Source organism: Xiphophorus hellerii, chromosome 16 (assembly GCF_003331165.1).
Source record: "Xiphophorus hellerii strain 12219 chromosome 16, Xiphophorus_hellerii-4.1, whole genome shotgun sequence".
Classification (NCBI taxonomy): domain Eukaryota; kingdom Metazoa; phylum Chordata; class Actinopteri; order Cyprinodontiformes; family Poeciliidae; genus Xiphophorus; species Xiphophorus hellerii.
In genome coordinates this window covers 12,075,321-12,099,838 of record NC_045687.1, presented here as the reverse complement: position 1 = coordinate 12,099,838, position 24,518 = coordinate 12,075,321, and the positions used below count along the sequence as shown (strand labels likewise).

At 37.1% G+C, this 24,518-nt stretch overlaps 2 protein-coding genes across 3 annotated transcripts in view; one reads left to right on the top strand and one right to left on the bottom strand.

Moving 5' to 3' along the window:
• Positions 1-5,730, top strand: part of LOC116735588 (ubiquitin carboxyl-terminal hydrolase 22) — a 28,996-nt gene extending 23,266 nt beyond the window's left edge. For both annotated transcript variants that reach the window (XM_032587567.1, XM_032587566.1), the window contains 4 exons: positions 316-407; positions 1,600-1,662; positions 3,644-3,793; positions 3,875-5,730. In XM_032587567.1, coding sequence (XP_032443458.1) covers positions 316-407; positions 1,600-1,662; positions 3,644-3,793; positions 3,875-3,917 — 348 coding nt within the window. In that variant the 3' untranslated portion in view covers positions 3,918-5,730. The remainder of the gene's footprint in view (positions 1-315; positions 408-1,599; positions 1,663-3,643; positions 3,794-3,874) is intronic.
• Positions 5,731-6,357: 627 nt separating this feature from the next.
• On the bottom strand, positions 6,358-12,201 carry LOC116735589 (somatostatin receptor type 2-like). The gene is made up of 2 exons (XM_032587569.1): positions 11,748-12,201; positions 6,358-10,129 (listed from the first exon to the last, which is right to left on the bottom strand). The coding sequence occupies exon 2, from the start codon at positions 10,090-10,092 to the stop codon at positions 8,980-8,982; it is 1,113 nt and encodes a 370-aa protein (XP_032443460.1). The 5' UTR covers positions 10,093-10,129; positions 11,748-12,201; the 3' UTR covers positions 6,358-8,979.
• Positions 12,202-24,518: the final 12,317 nt, after the last annotated feature.

Sequence of the window (24,518 nt, the reverse complement as noted above, 5' to 3'; positions counted from 1 at the left end):
TGCTTTACCCCCTACTGTTTTAGTGCTTTCATGCTCTGTCCCAGGACACCCATGAATCCTATGACTCATACAGTCCTCCACTGTCCATGTTTTATTTATTATATGGCAGTGGAGACATATAATCTTTGTAATATTCATAGGAACACGCTGTAAAAGGATTGTGCTAAATAAGTACAAGGCCATTGCTAGCTTGCCATTATTGTGTTGAAAACATAAATCTAATTATAAATTGTGTTGTAAAATTAATTCATTTTAATTATAAATTTACTTTCTTTTCCCCTTTTTCTCTCGTCATTCCTGTCTGGCCCTCTCCAGCGGTTTGAGCACTCTGCTAAGTTGCGGAGGAAGATTACTACCTATGTTTCCTTCCCTTTAGAGTTGGACATGACGCCCTTTATGGCATCCAGGTGAGGCTGCAGTGAAAACTTGAAGTGCTTTGTTTTATAAAAGCTCTGATCTTGTCTGACTTATGATGGGCAGATCATTTTTTTTCTTGTGTTCATTTAAGCTATTTTTAGTCTTATAAAAGTATCCAAGTCTGAAAACGTATGGGGGAAAAAAAAAATGTAACTTCACAAAAATATTATAAATATGGACATAAATAGCTTTAAAAATTACACATTGTAAGGCTAGATATATATATCTGTGAAAATTAAGCACAGTTGTACTTATTGTGTAATTACTGTCTTCGGGTTCATATTTCTTAAATAAAAACTCTGTAATTAAACAGTTTTTTAAGATGGCAGGATTGTAGTGTAAACAGTAATTTTTACACACTTGACTAGAATGAATTCATCCAACTTGAACCTTTCAGCATCTTTATCATGACTTGTAGTTTGAAATATGGATGTTAATCTGTTATCCTAAGAATTTGAGACTTCATACACACCTTATCAAAGTTTGGGGAAATCACATTAATTACTGATGATACAATTGTTTCAATAATCATAAGACTGAGTCTTATGATTAATGATAATGAAATTGAGCTTGAATTCTCATATGAAGAATGTAGAAAAAAACCTGACAAACACTGTAATTTTAACTTAATCTAAAGACGAGTTTCAACCAAAAACATGATATATTCTTTGCTACTGTATTAGCTGGGGTATTACATATAGACATAACAATTAATGTGTTTCATATAATTTTTTTTTTTATTGAAACTAAACAAAGTGTGGCCTTAGAGGGATAAACATGGTAATGACTAAGATTAAGAATTATTCACAATGTAGCTTTGATACAGAAAATGAGACAAATGAGTATCAAAGTGAGGTATGTCATTTTTCAGCAATGTATCTTTTTTATTTTATTTTGCTAAAATAAAATAACAGCGATGAACTGCCATTCATGTTCAAGTAATTGGAAAAAACAAAAACTTTCAGTCTGTGATTTTTGTTTGCTTATATTTGTTAATGTAATGATTATTATTCATTAATTATTCATAAATTTAGAATTTGAAAATGTCTAGAATGTTCAAATTTAGAAAATGTGGTAAGTCTGTTCCTTTGATACAGAAAATTGTGCTGCTCTGCCACCTAGTGGAAATTTATTCTCAAGTAAAATGTAAACCTGTAATTGTTTTTCTTCTGTCATTCACAGTAAAGAGAGCAGAATGAATGGGCAGTATCAACAGTCAGTTGACGTATTAAACAACGACAATAAGTGAGTACCCGTGGTTTAGCATATGAAGGAAGACTGATTTCTAGACATTTTGTTCTCAGTGGTTCTAAAGCAGCACAGTGATCACATAAATTTTAACTTGAGCACAGCAGCACATGCTAAAGACCCAAAGCAGCCAACTGTGACTTCTTCTAATTAAATCAGGCTGTGGTCTATTAAAAGCTGTTTAGTTTTCTTCATCCATGGGAGTTACAATGGCATCTATTTTCTAAGACATTTATGGGGGTGTACTTGTTAATAAAAATGTCAAAGTGCTGCCTGGTGGGGACATGCTGAGATATGCAATGTAGCTTTATTTGTCTCTTACAATCAACACAATTGAACAATGCAGAAAACTGCTGAGAATCGTTTTGGCAAAATAAATTTAGAAAAAAGTATTTGATACATTGCAGTCAGAGCAATACATTTTTGAGTTTTTATTTTACAGATTATGGCTTAGAGCTAATGAAAACCTTTCATAAGACCAATAAATGTAGCTTTTTAATTGTGCATTGTCAGCCTAATAAAGTGGATGTACTCTAAGGTGTACTCACTCAGTACTTTCAGTGCTTTTTTTTAACAAATTTTTTTTATTTTTATAAATTACTGCATTAATGCCGTGTTGCATGGAGTCGATCAGCCTATGACTCTGCCCAGGTGGTATTAATAGCTGCCATCAGCTCATCTGCCTTGTTGGGTTTGTTGTCTTGTCTTCCTCTGGACAAAACTCCATAGGTTCTCTGTGGCTTTTGGTTGCAAGGGTTTTCTGGCCAATCAAACATAGTGATCCCATGATGATTAAAGCAGGCACTGATAGTTCTGGCATTTCAGGACAATGCAATCACAGTTCAAAAATCTCCATGGCTTTGGACCTGATGAAACACAATAGAGCAACACCAGCAGATGACATGGCTCTCAAAATCATCACAGACTGTGGAAAGTTCACACTGGACCTCAAGCTGCTTAGACTATGTGCCTCTCCACTCTTCGTCCTGATTCTGGGATCTTGATTTCCACATAAAATGCAAAATGTACTTTGATCTAAAGCGAGGACTTTGGAGCACTGAGCAGCAGCCCAGTCTTTTCCCCTCTCGCCCAGGTAAGAAACATGTAACGTCTCAAACTGGTCGAGGAGTGGCTTGACACAATAAATAAAATTGTAACTTCTGTCCTGGGTATATCTGCCTTGTTTCCACTGAGCGGCACGTTTACTACACTACTTTTTATTTTTTTTTTGCTTCCATTTTAAAAGTGGCCCATATAACCAACCTGTACCATATTGTTCCTGGGCTCCCTTCTATTGCAAGTCCATAGGACAATGGTATGGTACGGTTAGTGTGGAGCTACTCACGTCGCACAACACAGTCCTTTGATTGGAGGACAGAAACGCATCACTGCCTGTGACAAGTAGACGACATACTAGTGCATTATATTCATCACCTCTCTAGTTGGTCACTGTGTTAGTCGTTTGGGTGAGAGTCCTCAGTGAGAGTCCAACTGGCGGTAGGAATGCTCTCCTGAATTTGCCGGACCATAAAATGGTGTACAGCTCAGCGGAAACGTGGCCATATGTGTAGTGACTCTTAAAGCGCTGGCTGCAGCCTCTGTCCCTGCCTTGCCAAACTCTTGAATGTGCTTTAACTCAGTCCTTTTAAGATTGCTTGTGCACGTTTTTCTTCCACTAAGTTTTCTATTGATATGCCTGAATACAGCACTCTGTCAACAGTCTACTTCTTTAGCAAAACCCTTTTTATGCTTTAACCACCTTGTGGTGTCAATGACAACTGTCAGGCCCCTATGGTTGTGTAGTCTACATTATAGCCATAGTAAAACAGTTTTCTGTTGATTTTCTGTAATACTCAAATTATATTAACTAAATTTGGAGCTTTGTAAGCTGTAAGCCACATATATTGAAATTAACAAAAATAATCAAATAAAGTTTGATTAAGGAATCTAAATCATGGCTGATCTATCTCTATTTCAGGTATTCGTTGTTTGCAGTGGTCAACCACCAAGGCACGTTAGAGAGCGGCCACTACACTAGCTTCATCCGTCAACACAAAGACCAGTGGTTCAAATGCGACGATGCCATAATCACCAAGGCCAGCATTAAGGATGTACTTGATAGCGAGGGGTAAGAACCGAAGCTAGACCTTTGCAGAACTCTGAAAAGGAAGTAATAAAATCTAAATCTGATCCTCGTTTTCCCTCTCAGGTATCTCTTATTCTATCATAAACAGTTCCTTGAGTATGAATAGCTTCTGTGACCACTGATCATGAAGAACCACTGCTTCAAAGGGGAGAGAGCGAAGAGACGAGGGGGCGGGATGAAACGCAAACACACAAACCTACCTGAAACCTTTTAACTACCAGTCTGCTCCTTCACTAAGAGGGATAAAAAGTAAAAAAAAAGACATGTAAAATCATGGAAACTGAAAAAAAAAAGAAAAGCACTGAGCTACTTCTTGGCATCTACTTGACAAAACTGAATGAAAAGGATCGGTGGTGGAAGAGTCAGGCGTCGCCTGTTCTGACGTGGGAAGAGGCCCCAGATCCCACAGTCTCTCTGTCCCCTTTCCCTTCCTGCTGCAGGGATGGAGTGTGATGCTGGGCACACCTGGGATTTTCTTACAGTATTCTGACCCCCGCACCCCCTCCATTTCTCTCCCATGGTGCTCTCATTTCAACTGACCAAGCATTTAACTTGCTCAAAATGAGGACAGTATGTTTTCATATGCATATAGGACTGAATGCAAAAAAAAGAAAAAAGTTAAAATAAAATAAGTCGTATATACAAACCAGTGTATTGCAACCTTTGCAAGGACCCTTTTGAAGGTTTGGTTATGATACTCATCATTTGTGACTTTAGCTTTGAAATACTGTATAAATTCTAGTATACATCTATTTTTTAAGACCAGAGAAAACATGGGAGAGCTTAGAAACGCTGCCTTTGCCAGTTGCTGGAGAAGCGCTGCCATGGAAACTAAACAGATCTGGACCTGAGTTTTCTCATGTTCATTTATTTACTGTTTTTTTTTTTTTATTATTATTATTATTCTAAAGTCTGGTTGAGGGCAGGGAATATCTATTTTTTTAGCAACTTGTTAAATTTTGAGTTTTTACTTTTTTTTTCTGTGTATTTTTTTTCTATTTTTTTTTTCAGTACAGTCACATGTTCCTTGCTGTTCTGGTACCTGAAATGTTTTTTGGACGTATTATGCTTTCATTCTCGTGGAATTGTGGGTATAATGACGGTGTGGATTTATCAGCTCACCTTTGTGATGTTTAAATATGCTAAAAGAGAGCGTTCATGTGGCATTGTGCAGAGGACTTTGATATGTGAACTTTAAATCTGAATCTTCTTTGCAAGAAAAGGAAAAAAAAAAAAAAAAAAAACTGAAATTAGCAACACACTGCATGCAACCAGGCTTTTTGCGATCATGTGTGAAAAATTGCCGTGGATTGCGGCTCAAAGCTTGCTCCGGAACGACAATTCGCAGAGCGAAAAGGTGAATGTGTAAGATGTATAAACACATTGCACATATATGGGCACTACCTGACCACAGCCTGGCTCTGAATCCATCAGTGTTAAACTTCCTTCATTGCAACTGTGGCTGGTGCAGATCACTGTGGTGTCGTTTCCCCTCTGCAGATCAGTAAAAAAAACAAAAAACAAAATGATTCAGTCAGATCTAGATGATGCACATAATCCATGTCGGGGTTACTGAAATTGTTTGTATAAAAAGTACAAAATTTAAAAATATTCCCTCGTGTGAAAAAATGCAAATGAAAAAAATGAGGGCACTTACCTGAGTTGTAAAAAAGAAAAAAGATTCGTATTTTGCTGCTCTGTAATCGAAATCAAACCTGCATATCTTTTTTGGTCAGAGGAATATAATGGTTTTCTGAGAAGTAAAGTTCAACAGTTAATATGTAATGGTCACATTATGGTTTTGATGCATTTTCGAGCAGTTTCAGGCCATCCGAAGGCATTCAGGGAAACCGCTGAAACAAAAGAAGAGGAGAGCTTCATTGTCTGTTTCAGTGATTAAACTCAGAACAAAACTGGAATGTGTATTTTGTGTGCTGTCTTTCATTTTCCCTCTGAAGGACTAGATGATGCACTGTAGTACATCTGAGCCAAATCTGTATAGTTTTCTATTGTCGGTTGTACAGTTTCTGTATCATCGATGAGCTATTATCCCAGAAGGGCAAAAGAATGCTGAAATAATTTGTCGACATACAGTTCTATACATGCCAAATTTTAACATTTTGTTTCTGGTCTTTGAGCAACTTTTATGCACGTGATTATATCGCCACCTTGTGGCTACATTCAGAAGCACAATACAGCCTATAAAGGAAAAGAAAAAAATCACATTCCAGGCTATAAAACATATACCTTTATGAATGAGTTTTACAGAAAAAAGTTTTTGCATTATTATACTAAAGTGCTGCATATTTCTGAAGTAAACAGGCATTTATTTGACCAGATATAGCTGATGTTGAGCTTGTGCTTCAGTTGTGATTTGTATGAAAGGAAAGTGATGTGGAGAAGTCAAACTTTTATTTGATGTAACCATATCTCAGAATTAATTAAAATATGTTCTAAGTAATTTGGCTTTTAATGTTATATAGAGCTTTTGTTAAAAGCATATTTATCAAAGTAAAATACTCCTACTACTTTAAGTCAACACAGTCTTGGTTCAACCTTGTTTTATTATAAATAAGCAGAAGCTTGAGAAACAAAATCAGGGTTATACAAACTCGATACAGAAACAGTTGCCATGATAACTACACTGAGTAGGACAAAAAAAAATTGGCTACATAATGCATCTTAAAGAAAAATGTCTGAAATGTCTATTCATTAGCACTGCAAGAAGAAGGCATGAAGAGCTAATACCACTAGTTAATCTGCTACTGTGATGCAAACCATTTTTACTGCTTTACAGTTTGTACCACCCATTAACAGAATAGACAAAATTTTCTGGTTGAATAGTTTTTCTTTACATTGTGGTCATAGTAAAGGCAATTTTCTTTTTCTTCAGATATCTTTGCAGCTTCTACATGCATAATGTTTAACTTACCAATGAATGTATAATTAACTCGGCTCACAACAGTAGAACAATTCAACACAAGAGGTAAAAGCTTTTTTAATGTTGGTAAAAATGATTAAAACTAGATCCACAATGCAACAGGTAGATTGTGTAATATATACTGAGCTCTACTAATGAGTTTATTTTGGAGTCAGGTGTGCTGAAGTAGAGACATCTAAAAGTTGCAGGACTCTGAATAATGCAATTTGCATGTGTAAAACAAACGCGTGTAGGGAACCAAAACTAACCCAAGGGGCCACATTCTTGTACAAAGATGTAACTAGTTCAATATTTTTATTTAATTCTAAAAGTCGATTTCTTTTTTTACGTGTACCATTTTTGCCAACAAAATTCACTTAGTTAAAATATAACTGAATACTATGTGATTTACAACAATTTTTTGATATTTTTTAAAGTCTTCACAAAATTTTATGTGTAGTTTTATTATACATTTTCATTATAATTTACAAAGTATAGCTTTGGCTAAGTAAAAAAAAAAAACATTTATAATATCAAAACTAAAACAAGTTATTTTAGTTGTAACTTTGGTTGTCACCAATGCATTATGATGTATTTAGACTCTAAACTACTTTAATTACATTGTGATTACTTGTGCTCTATAGTGGGAAAAAATGGTAAACATGAAAACACTACTCAAAGATAGTCATTGAAGTCTGCTTATTAGCCCTCTAGCTAGCATGCTAGCAAAACTCATTATTTTGGGCAAAAGTACCACATGTGTCACAATGTGACAATGATTGCATTAATTGTGTACAATACATAGTTGACACATATTCGAGATATCCTCACCGTAACGCATAACAAAATAGGTGAAATGCTGTTAGCACAATCCATAGTGATGTGATGAAGATCAATGAAATGTAATTTAACTTTTTTATGTGTAACAAATGTAGAGAAGAGGAAACTCTACTTCTGCTGAAAATACTTTGTAAAGACGGCAATCTGGCTGTTGATTCAGACAGGCTGTCAAGGTGATGTGTGGACTTTGTTGAGAAACTGCACTATGATGACTGTGATGATAAAGGAACACTACAACCTCTTGAAGATAAGTGTTCTAGCCCTTCACAAATTCACATCGCTCACTTACTCAGCGACAGAGAGATTGCTGTCTCTCAAATGGCACTAAAAAGTTAAATTATGTTTGTCTTTTCTTAAGTGAGCCATTGCATTTCACAACATCAATGCTTTTTTTTTTTCTTTTAAAAACGATGCACAGCAACCTCTAAAGCTCAAGCAACCCCTGACAGATGGGTGCACAGCAAAGACGAGTACAATCCTCATCCATGAAACAGTATCTGGACAGGTTTCATATGCTAGCATAACACAAACACACAAAACAACCCAGGGTTCATACTGAATAATTTAGAGTCACATAATCCAACATTTTTGAAAAAGAGGTAACATGTGTGGTCAAACTGTCCTGTAATACATTTACTTATACACAAGCAGTGATGTGAAACTCTTAATACACAGAAAGTTAGTATAATGAACACCAGCAAGAAAATCTCTCTATCTTAACACTGTGATGTATGTTGTCGGAGCTGCAGCTTTATTGGGCTATTGCCTCAATAATGCATGGAACAAAAGTTACTCACATTTACATTTGGTATATCACAAGTGAACTACCCCACAGAAAAAAAGAGAATCAACACAAGATCACTGAAGTTCATTACATTCTGCTACAGAAGGATGTTTCACATTAAACACTGCTAGTCTAGGGTTAATTATAAGCTGCATGACAATATTGGTCCGTTTTTTAAACAATCTTTATGTCTTGTCCATTATATGCACAGTTATTTACATAAATATTTACTTCCCAGGGAATCATAACTGGCAGCTCTAACAACTATATGTTCTTCACAGCCCTGTGTTGTTCCATTGTAATTTTCAAACATTGCTGGGAAACTTGATGCAGGTCCTCTGTTGTAAACAACATATATAATACTGAGTCTCCAGGGAAAATCCATGTCACCCAGGGGACCATTTGCCAAGTAGGTGTCACTGCTTGTTATATTCCCTCAGGCCTCCTTCATGAAGAACTCTCTTATAGCTTACTAAGGAGATTTGTATGAACCTGTGATTTTTTGTCTAGGTTCTCTATAATGCTGAGAAGCCCAACTCATATGGTGCCTTGTATTTTTCAGTTTAATGATGCCTAATAATTCAGGTCTTTCAGAGGAGATCTAAAATAGGCTGGTAAAACTTGCTAGATGCTGGTCTGCAGGTCACCATTGAGCAAAGTACTCTGGGTCTCTGTTGGGTCATTCATCATGCGAGATTTGTCCTGCCGACTGTCACTGCGATCAACCTCATCCAGCCCTCCTACCTTCTTAAGACAGAGAACATTCTGGAAGCTCTTCTTGAAGTTCTCTGATAAGAAGGCATAGAGGATTGGGTTGGCACAGCTGTTGGCGTATCCTAGAACCACCACGAAGGCAAAGGTGCTCCTCAGGATGGGGGTGGTGCTGATGCTGCCTGTCACCGAGGTGACATTGAAAACGTAGAAAGGCAGCCAGCAGAACACAAACACAGCCACAACAATGGAAACCATCCGGGTGACCTTGCGTTCTGATCGCTTCCTTTTGGAGGAGCCTACTCGGATGCCTGAAGACTTTACCTTGATGATGATGAGCAGGTAGCAGAGGCAGATGACCATTAGGGGAAGGAAGAAGCCCAGAATGAAGGTGTAGAACATGAAGACTGTGTAGTAGGTCTCTTGAGGTTCTGGCCACACAATGGTGCAGAAGCAGCCATTGTGCTTTGTAATCACACCACTGTAGATAACGATGGGCAGATTGACTAACAGTGAAACTACCCATACGGCTAAATTAATAGTTTTAGCGATGCGTGGTTTTCGCCACTTTGTGGACTTTATGGGATGCACCACTGCCAAGTAGCGGTCAATGCTCATTACCATAAGGCAGAAGATGGACGTGAACTGGTTCAGGGAGTCCACAGTCATAACGACCCTGCAGAGCACAGGCCCAAAGGGCCAGTGAACTAGTGCCAGCTGGATGGCAATGAATGGCAGTCCGAGCATAAAGAGCACATCTGCTACCGCCAGATTGAGAATATAGATGTTGGTGACTGTCTTCATCTTGGCATAGCGCAGGATAACGTAGATGACCAAAGCGTTCCCACAAAGTCCCACAGCGCAAACTAGAAAGTACATACATGTGATGACCACAGTGCTGGTTTGGTTGAAGCTGTGGTCTATGTAGCTTCCATTAATGCTGGACTCATTCCCCTGCATGAAGCTGTCATACAAAAGGTGCTCCGTTAGGTTTGGTGGGGATGATGGGAACATCCAGGGCTCCATGATCTCTCCCTGTCCAAAACTGATTACGGCATCCCACCTGCACAGACAGAAAAGAACATTGATTTTGATCCTGATTGTTTCTCTGCAGGTTATGATATATATCCAATAATAAAAGCAAGCCTTTCAGCATCAAGAGCATTCACTGACAGATGCTGGTGGCCCACTTGACATTAACCTAATGACTCACTATCAGATGACTATCTAAAATAATGTTGTACGCAAGAGTGACATGGTGCAATACAATACTGTGAGTTCAGCATTTTGAGCTGTTGTATTATGTTTACTTTTTCCCGTTACTCATAAGGACAGCCTTTCCTGGAGGGAATTTATTGATTTAACATCTTGATCGTCTATCTTGAGAACTTATCTGACTAAAAGTATGTCTGAAGAAGATCCCTGCCAGAACCAGACAGGTCACACCACTTTGTATATTCAGTGAAGACCTTCATCTATCAAGGGAAATATTTCCATGCAGAAAGCAATAACAAACTCCCCAGGAGGAAATGACAAACGATCAGATGTGACAATTTACTCTAAATTTCCCCTCAGATTTTGTGTTTTCAATTTATTAAGGCCTGGGCATGGCTGTAGATTAATCCCAACCCAAGTAATTGAAAGGAGAGAATCAGAGTACTGCCAGGCTGCCTTTCTATAGTCAGATTAAAGTGCTTCTCACTGCCAGTACGAAAAAGACAAACGCAACTTCAGTGCCAATAACATTAGTGGTTTTATTGAGCCAGTTTCTGCTTTTTTTCTCTCTCTTTGTAGCAGTAGAACGGAGTGGACTGTGGACAATGTTAAGTGAACACACATCCTGATGTTGAAACAGATGTTTGACCTCAGTGACAGCTCAATGTCCATTTCGGGAGTTAGGTGGACTAAAATAAACTTTGATAAAATATGGTTTTCTTTGCACAGGATAATATAAATCATAGTCTAGCAACACACCAAAGAGGAATAAAAAAATTAACACAAATCTGTCATAAGTCGATAATTTTTTCCCATTACAATTAAGACAATGAATCAACAATAAGAAACAATGAAGGATTTGAAAACCTGAAAAAAGGATTCTTTGCAAAAATGTGTAACATAGCAAATAAAATATTCAATAATAAATTATGATGACATAACTTCAAGATGCCGGTTAATTTTTGTTTCTTCTTGTACTTTCTTCCTTTTCACAAGAATGTCATTATTATTGCTCTTCTTTAGACTATATGAATAAATTCTATTTAAGAGATTGTGTACAGATGGCATGCAATCTGACAAAACACGAAGTAAAACGAAGAGGTCATGTCAGTCATTAACGATGTTGAGAAACTCTGCACACACCATCCGGCAATTCTGTTTTATATATATATATATATATATATATATATATATATATATATATATATATATATATATATATATATATATAATTATTTGACTTGATTTTCCGAGCCATATATATATATATATATATATGGCTCGGAAAATCAAGTCAAATAATTATCCATTTAGATATAATGATTAAAAAAAACAAAACCAACCAAACAAACAAAACAAACATTTGATACATGTGAGCTTAACTGACCTGAGCTTAACTGAACTTCTAGAATATGTGAAAATGACCCCCCCCCCCCCCACCCCCACCCAAAAAAAAAAACGCTTACCTGTAGCTGGGTTTAATCGCACCAGTCAAAATATGCGCCACTTCTTCAGAGCTTATGTGTCATTTTTTTCTTCTCCTTTAGGAATTCATCAGAACAATTTCACTGGTTTCGAGGAGTCATGACTCTCGATAGTTTAGATCTTTTTCTTAGCAATCCCATAATGTGTTGCGCAGAGCTCGAGACAAAAAGGACAAGGCAATGCTCCGATGCGCTCCTGGCGTGGTGCGCGCCGTGACTGTCTCCAGTTGGAGGGCGCGGAGATGTAAAAGGACGCACAGGAGCAGCGCCGCGGAGGTGCTGAGGAGACTCACCTCTGAACGAGGAGACAGGTTCTTTTGTAAACAGATAGCCCACTCTTACATAAAACAGGATATTCACGCTGATAGCGGTCATTAATGGTATCTGTAGCGCTTTGACGCACGCACTGGGAAACCTTTCACCACATGAAGAGAGTTGAAGATTTGACATGTCAATTAAGTCAACAGCATTGGATGAAAAAACCAACCAACAAACAAAAAACAAAAAAAAATATCCAGGTAATAGAAAGCTAATGGCATGTCTTCCAGCTATTTGTGGATCAAGACGCAGTGTATACTTCATCATACAATGCCTTTTCTATAGTATAAATACTTCAGTCCTTTCCAGGCACAATTCCCTGTTTATTTACCAAACAGACAAAAAATAAATGCAGATTGTAATAAAAACAGTTCCTTGCAAAAGTATCTCTGGAGCTTTTTTCACATTTTGTCACGTTAAAACCTGAAACTTTAAGGTAGTTTAAAACTTTATGTAATTGCCTACTGCAGTCTAGCATTATAAAGTACATCTTGTTTTTCAAGATATATATGAAGAACACCAGAAAAATGTTTGCATTTGTTCAGGTTCCTGTAATCTGATACCCCTAATAAAGTCCAGTGCCCTCTATTGTAAGAAGTAGCTGGTAAGTAGATGTAAATGTAAAAACACAGTTCTAATTGGAAAGTGTCCCTTCTAATTCATTAAACACTTTTTCTTATCACATAATAAAATCCATTGAAATTTGTGGATGCAATGTGACAAAAACTGAACAGCTTTAGCTTACAGTATATACATTATTTGCATCTCTGCTAAAAATATTATATTTATTTTAAAAAAAAAACAAAAAACGTTTGCTGCTCTGTGGATAATTTTGCCTTTAGCCTTGAAAGAGTGAACCTGAATGACCTCAGTTGAATTGATTGACTCAGTCACTGAAAAATATTTTACTCCTTCACTTATAAAAAGACCTCTGATGCCCTTTGGGTTATCTGTATTGAGAAACACAGTCCAATAATATTTACTGAATTTGACAGAATGTGAGGTGACAGTCCTCTAAATGACTTCAGAATCCATCTGACTGCTTCTGTCTCCTGTCACATCCATGAACAGTAGTGACACAGTGCCATTAAAAGCCACATGTGACTATGCCACGGCATTGCCTCTCAGGGTTCCTCATTGTAGTTATGTTGTGTTGCTACAGGCTTTCTCCAGATTTTTCCTTTTTACATTCTGATACAGACTGATGTTAGATTCCCTCCAATTTTGTGGGGCTGGGTCAGCTGTGTCCTTTTGTGGTCAGCCCCAGTATTTGGTTTACATCTCTTGGGAAAAGCCATGTATTTAGGTATTTAGGTTAAGCTGGGGAATGATGTACTACCTGAAAAGTGTTCTTCGCTTTCCACAATTCTGCACAGCAAAATTCCCATTCTTTCCCCAGTGTTGTTAACTGTGGATCTGGCTACCATCCGTCCATCCATTCAACCATCCAATTTGTCTGCCCATTTATCTTTTTTGTGGAGCTTAGTCGTAAAATACTAAGTGTGTCAATTTTCCTATGAGCTTGTTTCTAATTTAGGTTGTGTGCAATCTAAAACCAGACGTTGTCTGCAGCAGAGGGAAAAACAGGATGTGTTTTGCTGATGCACATCTACTTGTCTTCATTTCTAAGATTCACCTGAGCCCTCTAAACATGACTCATTCCTACATTATTCTTTTAGTCAAATGGGATAAAAACAAAAGCAATAAAAGAAAACCTTCATTTCAGCCAGAAACACTGGAATGCAAGTGAAAAGTTAATGGTAGAAACTAAACACGATTAAGAGTGTTGCTGTCATTTATAAGTGCTTTTATTCCTACAATCAATGACCAGTTAACTTGCTTTAATGTAAAATACAATATGTGCAAGCTGATGAGTTTTAGGTAGTTTTAGGTAAAGCAGTTATAATTTCAGTAGAAATTATACATTAGGACCAAAATGACCTTCAGGAATAATATTTCTGTCCATTATCAAAGCTTATAAATGTGTACCAGTACATATAAAATGCACCAAAATGATGTGTGGGGTAGAATATTGAATCAGTTGCTCCGGTTTCTCTTTGCCCTCTAATTACTATGAATGATCAAGCGCCTCTCTGATTCAGGCCTCAAATTGAGGGGATTGATTAGGCATCTTGCTGGGGTAAATTGACAGACAATTAGCCGCCCAAGGCAGATACAAAATATTTCATAAATACTGCTGAGGCTTTTTTGATGTTTCTGTAATGATTTGGCTTTGGAACAAACAAATAAAGCAGGCAGATCAGAAAAGATTGATGTGATGCGATGGCAGAGAAAAAAAAAAAAAGATTTTATTTACTCCAGTGGCTTCAAGCAATCTGGTGTTTTTTTTTTTTTTTTCATTCTTAGATTCATTAAGTAAGAAACAAGGCTTTGACTTTGACGGATCAGAAACTTTGTGCCTCTTGTTGTTTTCAAAGTCTTCAAATCAAAGCCACAAGAAAATCTGTATATTTTAAATTAAAAAGTAATTATTTTGTGATAAAAATATTTACTGATTGTCATCAGTGTAAGGTAAATGTCATTTCTCAATTGCTAGAGCTGAAGTCAAACTCTCATTATTTGCCTTGTAGAGAGACCTGGCAGCAGGACTGACTGAATAATGAATGATGTTGGGTTCCTTACCTGCTGTTTGATATATTTCGCATAACAGTTCAGAAAGAACAATTGTGTCTGGGACCATTTCTCTGATATTCTGATTCTTCCGATCAAAATCAAGCATTTTATATGACCACGCTGACAAAAATCCATCTTGTTTCATTATTGTGACTCTTATCAGCCGGGTCAGTCTTAGTCACAAGTCTAAGCCAATTTGTGTGGTTTGCTCTATCTGTATTCTTTAGACACTGCTGTTTGTTTACATAAAATGAGCCTGGCTCCTGTGATAAAGCTTTCTCTGGCTGACTCCACATTTCACCAGCACAGCTTCAGCAAATGTCTGATTCTGGAGTATGCTGATACCCTGACACTTTTTGATTTGTTTTTTCAATTAATACATTAAAGAAATGAACATTGGAAGATGCAAAAAGAAATGTTTCTTTTGTTACGTTATTTGTTCATTATTTTCATACCTGAAGTCAAAGCAAAGTCCGAAACCAATCAACTGCTGGTTGATTGCTTGACTCAGTTTAAATTTTAAGTATCTTGGATGTTTGGTAAAGTGGTAATATTTTATTTTTTTGTGAAAACCACAACTGTATTTCATTGCATTTACTATCTAAGCGTTATTATCTAACACAAGTTGCAGATATGCAGCCAGTGGTTGACATGGGTCATGTGCTACCTATGACAGCTGAGCAGATTTCATTCATTGATGCGTACTGTTGATGCTGCACAAAGCTGGGAAAGAGCTGGTGACTCATCCTCACAAGCACTTTTTGGCAGCTCTTCAATTTTTTGGAGATGTTTTTACTACTCATAAAAGACAAGTTCCCTGCCAGAAAACCAAACAATTTAAGTCAGCTTTATCAGGAAAGTCTTCCTATATGCAGCCCATTTTATGAATAAAGCAACAAAATTGCTGATAGCTAGCTTTGGGTTCCACAACTGACTAAGGAATATTTAGCTAAATGTTACGTAGGGGTTATGTGACTGTATAAGCTTAGGCCTGTATGTGTAATTTGGTTCTGTGTGGATTAGAGAAATTACACAATAAATTTAAATGTGTACACCAAACACTTTTGTTTAAAATTCGTTAAAGTTGATTGTTATAAGTCTTCTATAAAAAGATCATTCAAATGCATCATGAAAAGCCCACAATTAATATGACACTCATGCCCATGAGCGTGCACAAACTTCTGACTGTCATTACCCTGACAATAATTCCTGGATTATACTTCACATTTCATATTGCTGTAGAAAGTGATTCTGTGTTCGCTACAAAAATGTCTGCATCAAAACGAATCACTTTCATTATTTCAGGCACTTGACAGAGAATGAGATTAAAAAGTAATTTCAAATGTCTCAAAAAAACGTGTCAGTGATATCTGGCAGCATGTAAATTCCAAATTAAGCCGTACCATTTCACTTTTTCACCCTGAATTCAATTATACTTGAAAGTGTGAATGCAATAAAGCAGGCACTAATCTGCAATGAGACTCAAGCTTTGTAGCACAGCCAGACACCGGCTGTTCTATCATTTTTTTATAAAATACCTGACAGTTGGTCAGTTCCTGGTGTGTGGCTGGAACTGTGCTCAGAAAGCCTCAAAGGCTTGTCAAAACCTATCATCCTGCGTAGAAAAGGAGTTGTGTATCCATTTTCCATTTCTTATTCTTTTATTTTACTGATGCTAAGGTGCAAAACAACCATCTGCTTTAGAGTCATTGATTAGTTGGAAGATATTGATTTAGAAAGGCTCTCGACCTCGGTTCAAATATGTCCTTCATTAGATTAAATGAGATCCACCTGACATTTTTTATGTGTGAATTGTAGTCAAAGTCAACCAATTCCAGATTTGAATCATTCTTTGTACAAACAGAGAGCTTGTTGTCCTCTGAACTCTGTTGCCATAAATGTAGGGAGGTGCAGCTTGTGGTCAGGGAGTTCAGTTTTCTAATCTTATGAAACCAATTGGTTTTTCAGTCTTCTCTTCAGAGCCCAGATATGACAGATAATGAAGCTCATAGAGCAGAATAGCCACCGGATAAGATCTCTTAGGTGGTCTCTGCTTGAATAGGCTGTCAGTGACACAGACTACCCCATGTTACCCTCCCTGACTCACTGCAAGAACTCCCCTCTCAAACTCCTAATCGGGTGCTCAATGAAAATTAAAAAAAAGATTTTTAAAGAAACATTCTGGTTACTTTATATGTAATACTATGACAATATATCCTACCCTGTAAAATGTTTTTTAAAAGAATAATATTTTTTATGTTGCACTGCTGTGTAATATACCGTCCAATTAACCTGTTTAAAAGACAGTGTATGCTTTCTTGTGCCTGTGAACCTAATGTATTAACATTCAGGCAACGACAGCTCTGCCTCTATTTCTCCTCTTGAGGTGTAAACAGAATGCACAGCCATCTGTACAACACAGAGCTCTTATGCACCGAGCTCCACTTCAAGACACACTGACATTTCCAACACTCATTCTAGTAAATGAAGCCTCATTTTTCATTGTATGAAATAGCTGTCTGTGATCCAAATATGTCTGTTTCATTCCCATACCTGATGGTAGATATATTTAACCTGGAGCATCTAGCATCTAAATGTTAACAGATTTTAAGAAAATACATCTTAATGTCAGACTTTCCAAGGATGTGCCCCACAACTTTTCACAATCTTGGAACTATTTTACAAAAATCTTTAAATGTTATTATTTTTACATTTTTCTTTTGACGTTGACTGGAATTTTAAGATCCTTATTCAGTAATCTATGACTTCCTGCTACTCTTGGGTGTACAGTGCCTATGAAAAGTATCCACCCGATGGATGTTTTATCATACTTATCCCTTTCAATCAACCATGAGCAACAAAATTTAACGTTTTTGACGCAAATAATTACAAAGAAAGACTTTAATGTCAAATTCAAAACAGATTTCAACAAAATAATTCCAACTGAATAAAATATTTAGCATAAAAGAAGTGCATAAATATTTGCCACCTTCAAGTCAGCATTTAGTAGATGCACCTTTGGCTGCGATCACAACATAGACTCTGTGTGGCTTGGTCTCAGTGAGGCTTGCACATCTGGACACTGCCATATTTCTCCATTCTTCCTTGAACTGTTCTTTCACTGCATGATGTTTTTATAGTATAAAGCACTTTGAACTGCCTTGTTGCTGAAATGTGCTATACAATTAAGCTTGAGTTGTGGGGAGTATGTTTCACAGCATGTCCACATGTCAAACAACTCATACATAACATTCCACACAAAACAGAACAGCGGAAATTATATAACGCAGCATCAAGCGCAACGGAAGAAAAATGACAACACTTATGCTTTTGTATTAGTAATCAAAGCAATTAATCAGGTATAAAGGAAAGTTTAACATGTAAAAAAAGGAAATATGCAAAGATTGGTCCTTTTGCAGATATATTAAAAAATATTGAACAATGAAAATTGGAATCTACCTCTCTTTTGAAAGCATATTTATTGCTGTAATTAAGTGTAACATCAATCTTCTCTCTGTGACCTCTCAGTCTCACACTGCTTCATACCCAAATCTTTTAAGCACAGCTGTTCTATGATGCAAATACATGAGACCTTCATCCTTTATGAGGAACCGATGAGATTCAGTTGAGGTCTTTTGAAGCTTTAATGTGAATTGTCTGATTTGAACACGAGAGTCTAGGACAAACCAGCAATTAGATTGAATTAGATGTGACCACAAAAAAGGGTGAAAACTGATCTCTTCACAACTCCTTCTTTCATCGTGTTTTCCTAACAAAGTATTGTGCTAATTATTTGTAGTTCCCACCTTTGAAATTGAACAATGCACGTCATTTGCAGCACATTATGGATGCTGAAAAGCCATGCAGTGGTCAAGCAGACAGCATACATGAATACATCATAGAGGAAAGCAGTGATGGTGCTTATAAACTGTTAGAGGAGGAGAAGTGATCGGGTGTAGGTGGTTTTCTAATGCAGACTGTTACCTGTTTAAAACCGTGGCTTTCCTAATGATCACAGTACTCAGCTTCCAGCCCTGCAGGGATCCCACAATGAGTGAAAAAAAGCATTAATATTCAAATCTCTCGAGCCTTCCCTTTTAAATAGAAGGAGGCATTATGCAAAAGTCTGTGTGACTCATGATCCTGTGCAAAAGTATTAAGTAATCTATCATTTCTTAACACTTCTCTTCCAAAGAGCCATACTTTCTAGTTATTAAAGCAATGACAGTCTCTCATATTCAGCTGGGCACCCAATTATTTTTCAGTGCACTGTTTTTGTTATTTACTCACTTAACTGTTGAGTATGAATAATTTAGGCAAATAACTGCTAAACTCACAATACGAGGACCAACATCACCACTGCATAATGCTGCCTCTCTCATTTCTCCACTGGGGGTAATACTTCATTTCCAAGGTGTTGTGCAGTGTTAACTTTCAGCCACACAAAGTTGCATGTACATAGGTGTTAAGGCCCCTGGCCTCTTGTGGCTGTGCAGGCCCCTTGTTTTTTTTCTGTTATGCAGGATCAGCTGTGCGGGCACACCTTTCTGATTGGCTGCCTAGAGGCTGCAGGAGAGCAGCCACCCCATTGGATCAGCAAAGCCAATCAGACGTTGATGAGGCCCACCTGCACCATATAAAAGACATCTGAATTCATTCCTCCAGTGGGGCAGCTAGCAGGAAGAGGTTGTGTAAAGCTGACCCCCACCTTCTGTGTTTGGTGACTGTTTTCGGACAGTTTGAACAATTTTGTTCTTGCTTCTTTTGCTAAGTGGTGAATCTGCTTTAAATAAACCTTGAACAAGCTAAAGGCTTGTTCAAGGTTTGAACATCTTGTTATTTAATTTGCACTCAGTGATTTCTGAATTTGTTGGTCCTTTACGTTTGTTTAATTGGGTTAAGTTGTATTGTGTTTTGGTTCTGTGAAAACCATCTTTTGTAATAAATCATTTTTTCATTCCACTTTTTCTCTGGACACATTTTTATGTTACCGCCCCTGAACCCCTAGACCTTGGGGGGGGGGGCGTAACAATAGGACAACAAGAACATTGTAAGGCATGTAGCAAACTGGCATGTTTTTTTTTTTCCCCTAGCCACTACTACATAAAATAGTAAAAATAATTTATGGAGTCTACGACTAATAAGTATCCTTCTCTCCCACCTGACATTTAGATCTCTCAAGAGTTATCTTAGGAATTAGTATTTACTGCTTCCTTGATTAATGATGTCCTTGCCTATATTTTTAGGTGGTTTTGGTAGTTTGCAGATATGCCCACCGTTTTCCATTTTAAGATGATGAAATAAAGAATCAGTGCTTTGCTCTATTTTTATAGTCTGGGCTATTGTTTTAAACCTCTTTCCAACTTCATCACTTGCCTGTCTGGAATGTTCTAGTCCATTGTATTTTTATGAGAGACTGGATTGACTAATTACTAATTAGGGGACTTCTAAAGGCATTTGGTTGCACTGGATTTTATTTAAAGGTATCAAAGTAAAGAGCTCTGAGCAACAATGAACAGCACACTATTCAATTTTGTCACAAATTTGACAATCTTTCATCTTTACCTTTCTACTTCACAATTATGTAGTACTTTTTCTTGGCCTACTGCAGAGCTTTCATAAAATACATGAAAGTTTCAAGTTATAATGTAAAAAGATTGAACATGATAAGACACTGTAATTCAGCTAGTCACACATTCACCATACTAAGGGCAAATCAGCCTGACAAGCTGCACTCTAATGGCAATCCTTAAAAGTCAAGAGTGAAAAAAAAAAATAGTCCCCAAGTGACTTGAACCAGTGACCTTTCAGCCTGGAGGAAACTGCTTCCCAACATGCATCTAAACACATACAAATAAATAAAAATACCTATGATGTATAGAAAACAAAAGGAGATACGTTAACTCAAGCCTTGAGAGGATATATCTGCTTTTTTCTAAAACTGTCTCTCTGATTTTGACAGATGTGCATTTCAGAGTGGAAGTCCAAATTGACAGGTTGAGTATCTGCAAATTGAGCTGACAGGCAAGTGCGATGGATGGTGAGATGGAGCAGGCAGACGTGACAAGGTGACAGCGGTGATGGACCTGAGAGACATGGAGAACAACGAGAGTAACAGGTAAGTAATTCTGACTGATTGAGCACAGAATCCTCTTGAGTTTCAGAATGCAGTCCGAGTGTTATTCCAAACGTACACGCAGACACACACACACCCACACACACACACATCCTTTTCCAGAGACAGAGATCAAGGAATAGCAGACAACTGGGAAGGGTGAAAAAACAGGAGAGTGAAACCTCTGAGTTTTCAGCAGTTGTGACAGCAGAGGGATGTGAAGAGGTCACCTCAGTGTTTCTCTGACTGTATCTGAAGACATGCAGATGGTCTTGATCCATCAACAGAGAGGGAAGCCAGAGCTGTAGGTCAAGCACAACTTAGTAGCTTGACTTTCTTCCATCTGTGAATGTACAATAATGTACAATAATTGACATGCCATTGCAGAGCTTTCTGCTGCTCTGGTTGTTGTTTGTGATCTTACTTTTGAAGGATGTCAGAATGCTTAAAGAACTGCTTGAATGATCGACAAAAGAACTGTCAGACGATGGCTGCATGGCAGAATCTTAATCTCCTGTCTTTTGATTCGACATGCTACTCACTTCAATGAAAACTTCCATTTATAAAGTGTTGTGATGTTACCAAACAACTGGCATGTTTCTGCTCCAGGTCTTACAGCTACTTTGATATGAAACTGGCAGCTCAACAGACAGATTGCTGATGCAAGACAGACGGAGCATAAAAGCTGCAGGTTCCACTTGTGTAAGAAGTTGCTAAAACAGGCAAGATCAACAATAGTTTGCTGTAGGCTTATTGTTGCAAGTGTACATGTAAGTGTACTGGCCAGTAACCGCCATTAACGTATACCAAGGTTACAAAAATGAAAACAAATTTTCATCATACATTTTGTATGGTTTAAAGTCCTTTTAATATGATGCCAAAGATGGCAACCAGATTATTCTGCTGTTTGATGCAGGGGAATCAAAGCAGGTTTATCTGTATAGCACTCTTCATCCGCAAGGTAATTCAAAGTATTATATGGGAAGAACAAAGGATTTTAGGCATCAAATTCAACATGATTGAATTTTATAGACAAATTCAATCATAATGTTATAGACAACATAAATGTTATAGATAACATGATTGGAACTGTGATCATGAACAAATTTATGATTTTAGTAGCAGTTTGAATAATAACAGCATGTCATTTTTACACATGGTTATAATATAGTTATATTATATATATATATATATATATATATATATATATTCACGATTTCAAACTAAATTGAATAGAAACTGAACATTTAATGATAATTTGTAGGTCAGCAAATTATCATTAAATGTTCAGTTTCTATTTAATTTCGTTTGAAATCGTGAACTTCCTGTTGTTCCAATGTTTCTGAACTAACTGAACTTTATATCCTGGTCAGGGTCCAGTGCTGTGCAGATCTCCTCCTGGTTCTGGGTGTTTTAATCCAACTAGAAAGTCGTTCTTGAAAGTATAGAATGAATTTCTAGACTAGTCCAGTTCAGTTGGAGAGGTGTGAATAATCTGGTCTGTCCACAAACCTCGGTCTGTGTTTGATTTAAGTGAACTCTGTTGCACCTCAAATGCATATATGAACACCAGACTGACCAGCGACCGCTTAAAAGCAGGAAGTGGATTACAGTGCAGGGGATTCTGGGTAAATGCAACCAAAACAAATGTGCTATCCTAGCGTTAGCAGGAGAAATATCCTATTAGATTTATAAAGTCAAATTAAAACACTGTCAAAAATTGTAATCACGGGAGAATAAAATGTAGTGAGGGAGTTTAAAAAGGTGAAGAAGCATTTAGTTGTCAACCGAAATCCCAAATGCATCATCCACACTGACAAAAACACTGTGCTGCAACCCAAACCAGCAGAGTGATAAAGTGCACAGCATGCGAGGGAGATTGTGCTAAGAAGGGTCTTACACTGTCAGTGCCCCAAGCTCTGAGCTGCTAAAAAAGACAAAGAACATTCATATACTGAGGCAATATCAACCAAAAGCACCTTGAGGCTCATGAGCAGTGACTAACACACCGGACAGCAACAGCTTTAAACAAAAGGTCGCCTTACAGTGGAGCACCAGGACAGAAATTGCAACATTGTAAAATGCAAACTTAGATTAATCATGCATGCTGGTTACATAAGAAAAACAATTAAAATTCTGACCAACACAACTGTAAAGGTTACGAAAGAAAGGGAAATAGACCGCACGCACAGACACCCCGACACACAATAGTTCACTCTGATTTATAATTCTATTTCTTGTGCTTGTGTTTAGTGTGTGATTGTTTGCAGCACACAGAGAGGCTGATGATGTTATCAGTAAAATCATCTGATTTAGAGCAGGCCTGTTTGGTGAGCAAGTTTGTTTATAAAGCAGAGCTAAACCAGAACCCATGTGAAAGGTAAACCTTAAACCCAGCCTCAGGGAACGTAGGGGACAGAGCGTATAAAAAGGACAAAAGCAAAAACAAACAAAGTCAACAAGCAATGCACTAGCAAACTGCAGTGAGGTATTAGCAGGGATAAAAGGATCAGAATTCCCTCCAAACATCAGCAGACCTCAAACCAAAGTAACATTTAAGAAAGAATAAGAACGCACATCAAACTTATACTTCATCAACTACTTTCTGTGGTTATTAGAGGCAAAATGAAGGGAAATGACAGGTGAAAACCCCACTGACAAGACAATGCACAAAAATGGCAGCAATCAAAACGAAGGTGTCCAGTGGAGATAAGAGTGGAGCTTAGAGAATAGCTACAGTATTGTTTTACATTGGCCTTTTACAGCAGGCAGACAAAGGAGTGGTTGCCTATTGATTTTGCAGCAATCAACCTGAATGTGCCAAATAATTTTTAAACACCCCCTCTGTTAAATAACATTGATAGATATACAGTGTTTCCTGTGATTAATTTGCCCTTTTTATTAAACAGATTAATTCTAGCAATTGTCTGGTTTAACAGAATTTTAAGAAAAGTATACTTAAGAAAAGTAAAAGATTTAAAGATTGTTCAATTTTCTTTCTCCTATCTCTTATTTCAACACCTTCAAGACAAAAAAAAGACAGCAGCATTACTGATGTTGCCTTCAACTTGTTTTCTAGCTGTGCAATTAATTGTGTAAATCATCTTATACTATTCTTCTACTATTCTGCTTTAATGTTTGTATCAATATCATGAAACTATGACTCAGTTGTACTTTTGGCTAAATAATTTTTTTTTAGTCTGCTGGGGCGACTCTCAAACCTTGTGCCATCTTCTTTTATTTCATAATGATGCACTTCTTTGTTTTAATCCATAACATGAAATCCTGTTAAAAGACATAGATGTTTGTAGCTGTAGCTCCACAAAATGATTGGCTCAAGGGATATGAATGCTTTTGAAAACTGTAAATATGTATCTATAAAGGTTACAAAGTTATATACAGCTGTAAAGCTTTGCACTGTTGTGAGTTTCAGTGATATTTGAAAATGGCAATATAGCATAGTATTGCAGAATGTGGTTGTGTGCAGGGAGGGGAAAATGCCCACCCTTGATGTCTGTAATGACATGATTCCGTAATTATTACTAGATCTTTTTAAGCAAGTGAGCTCTACTACTAACAGTGAAATTAATTAGCATTCTTAGTTGCTAATTGCTCCTGTAGAAGCAATAAAGCTGCTTAAAAAACCTAATTGCTGACAGTTTTAATCTTTTGGAGAATTTATAAAA

What these genes read in the sequence shown, in the direction of transcription:
- LOC116735589 (XM_032587569.1), bottom strand. Translation starts at nt 10,092, where the DNA reads ATGGAGCCCTGGATGTTCCCATCATCCCCACCAAACCTAACGGAGCAC.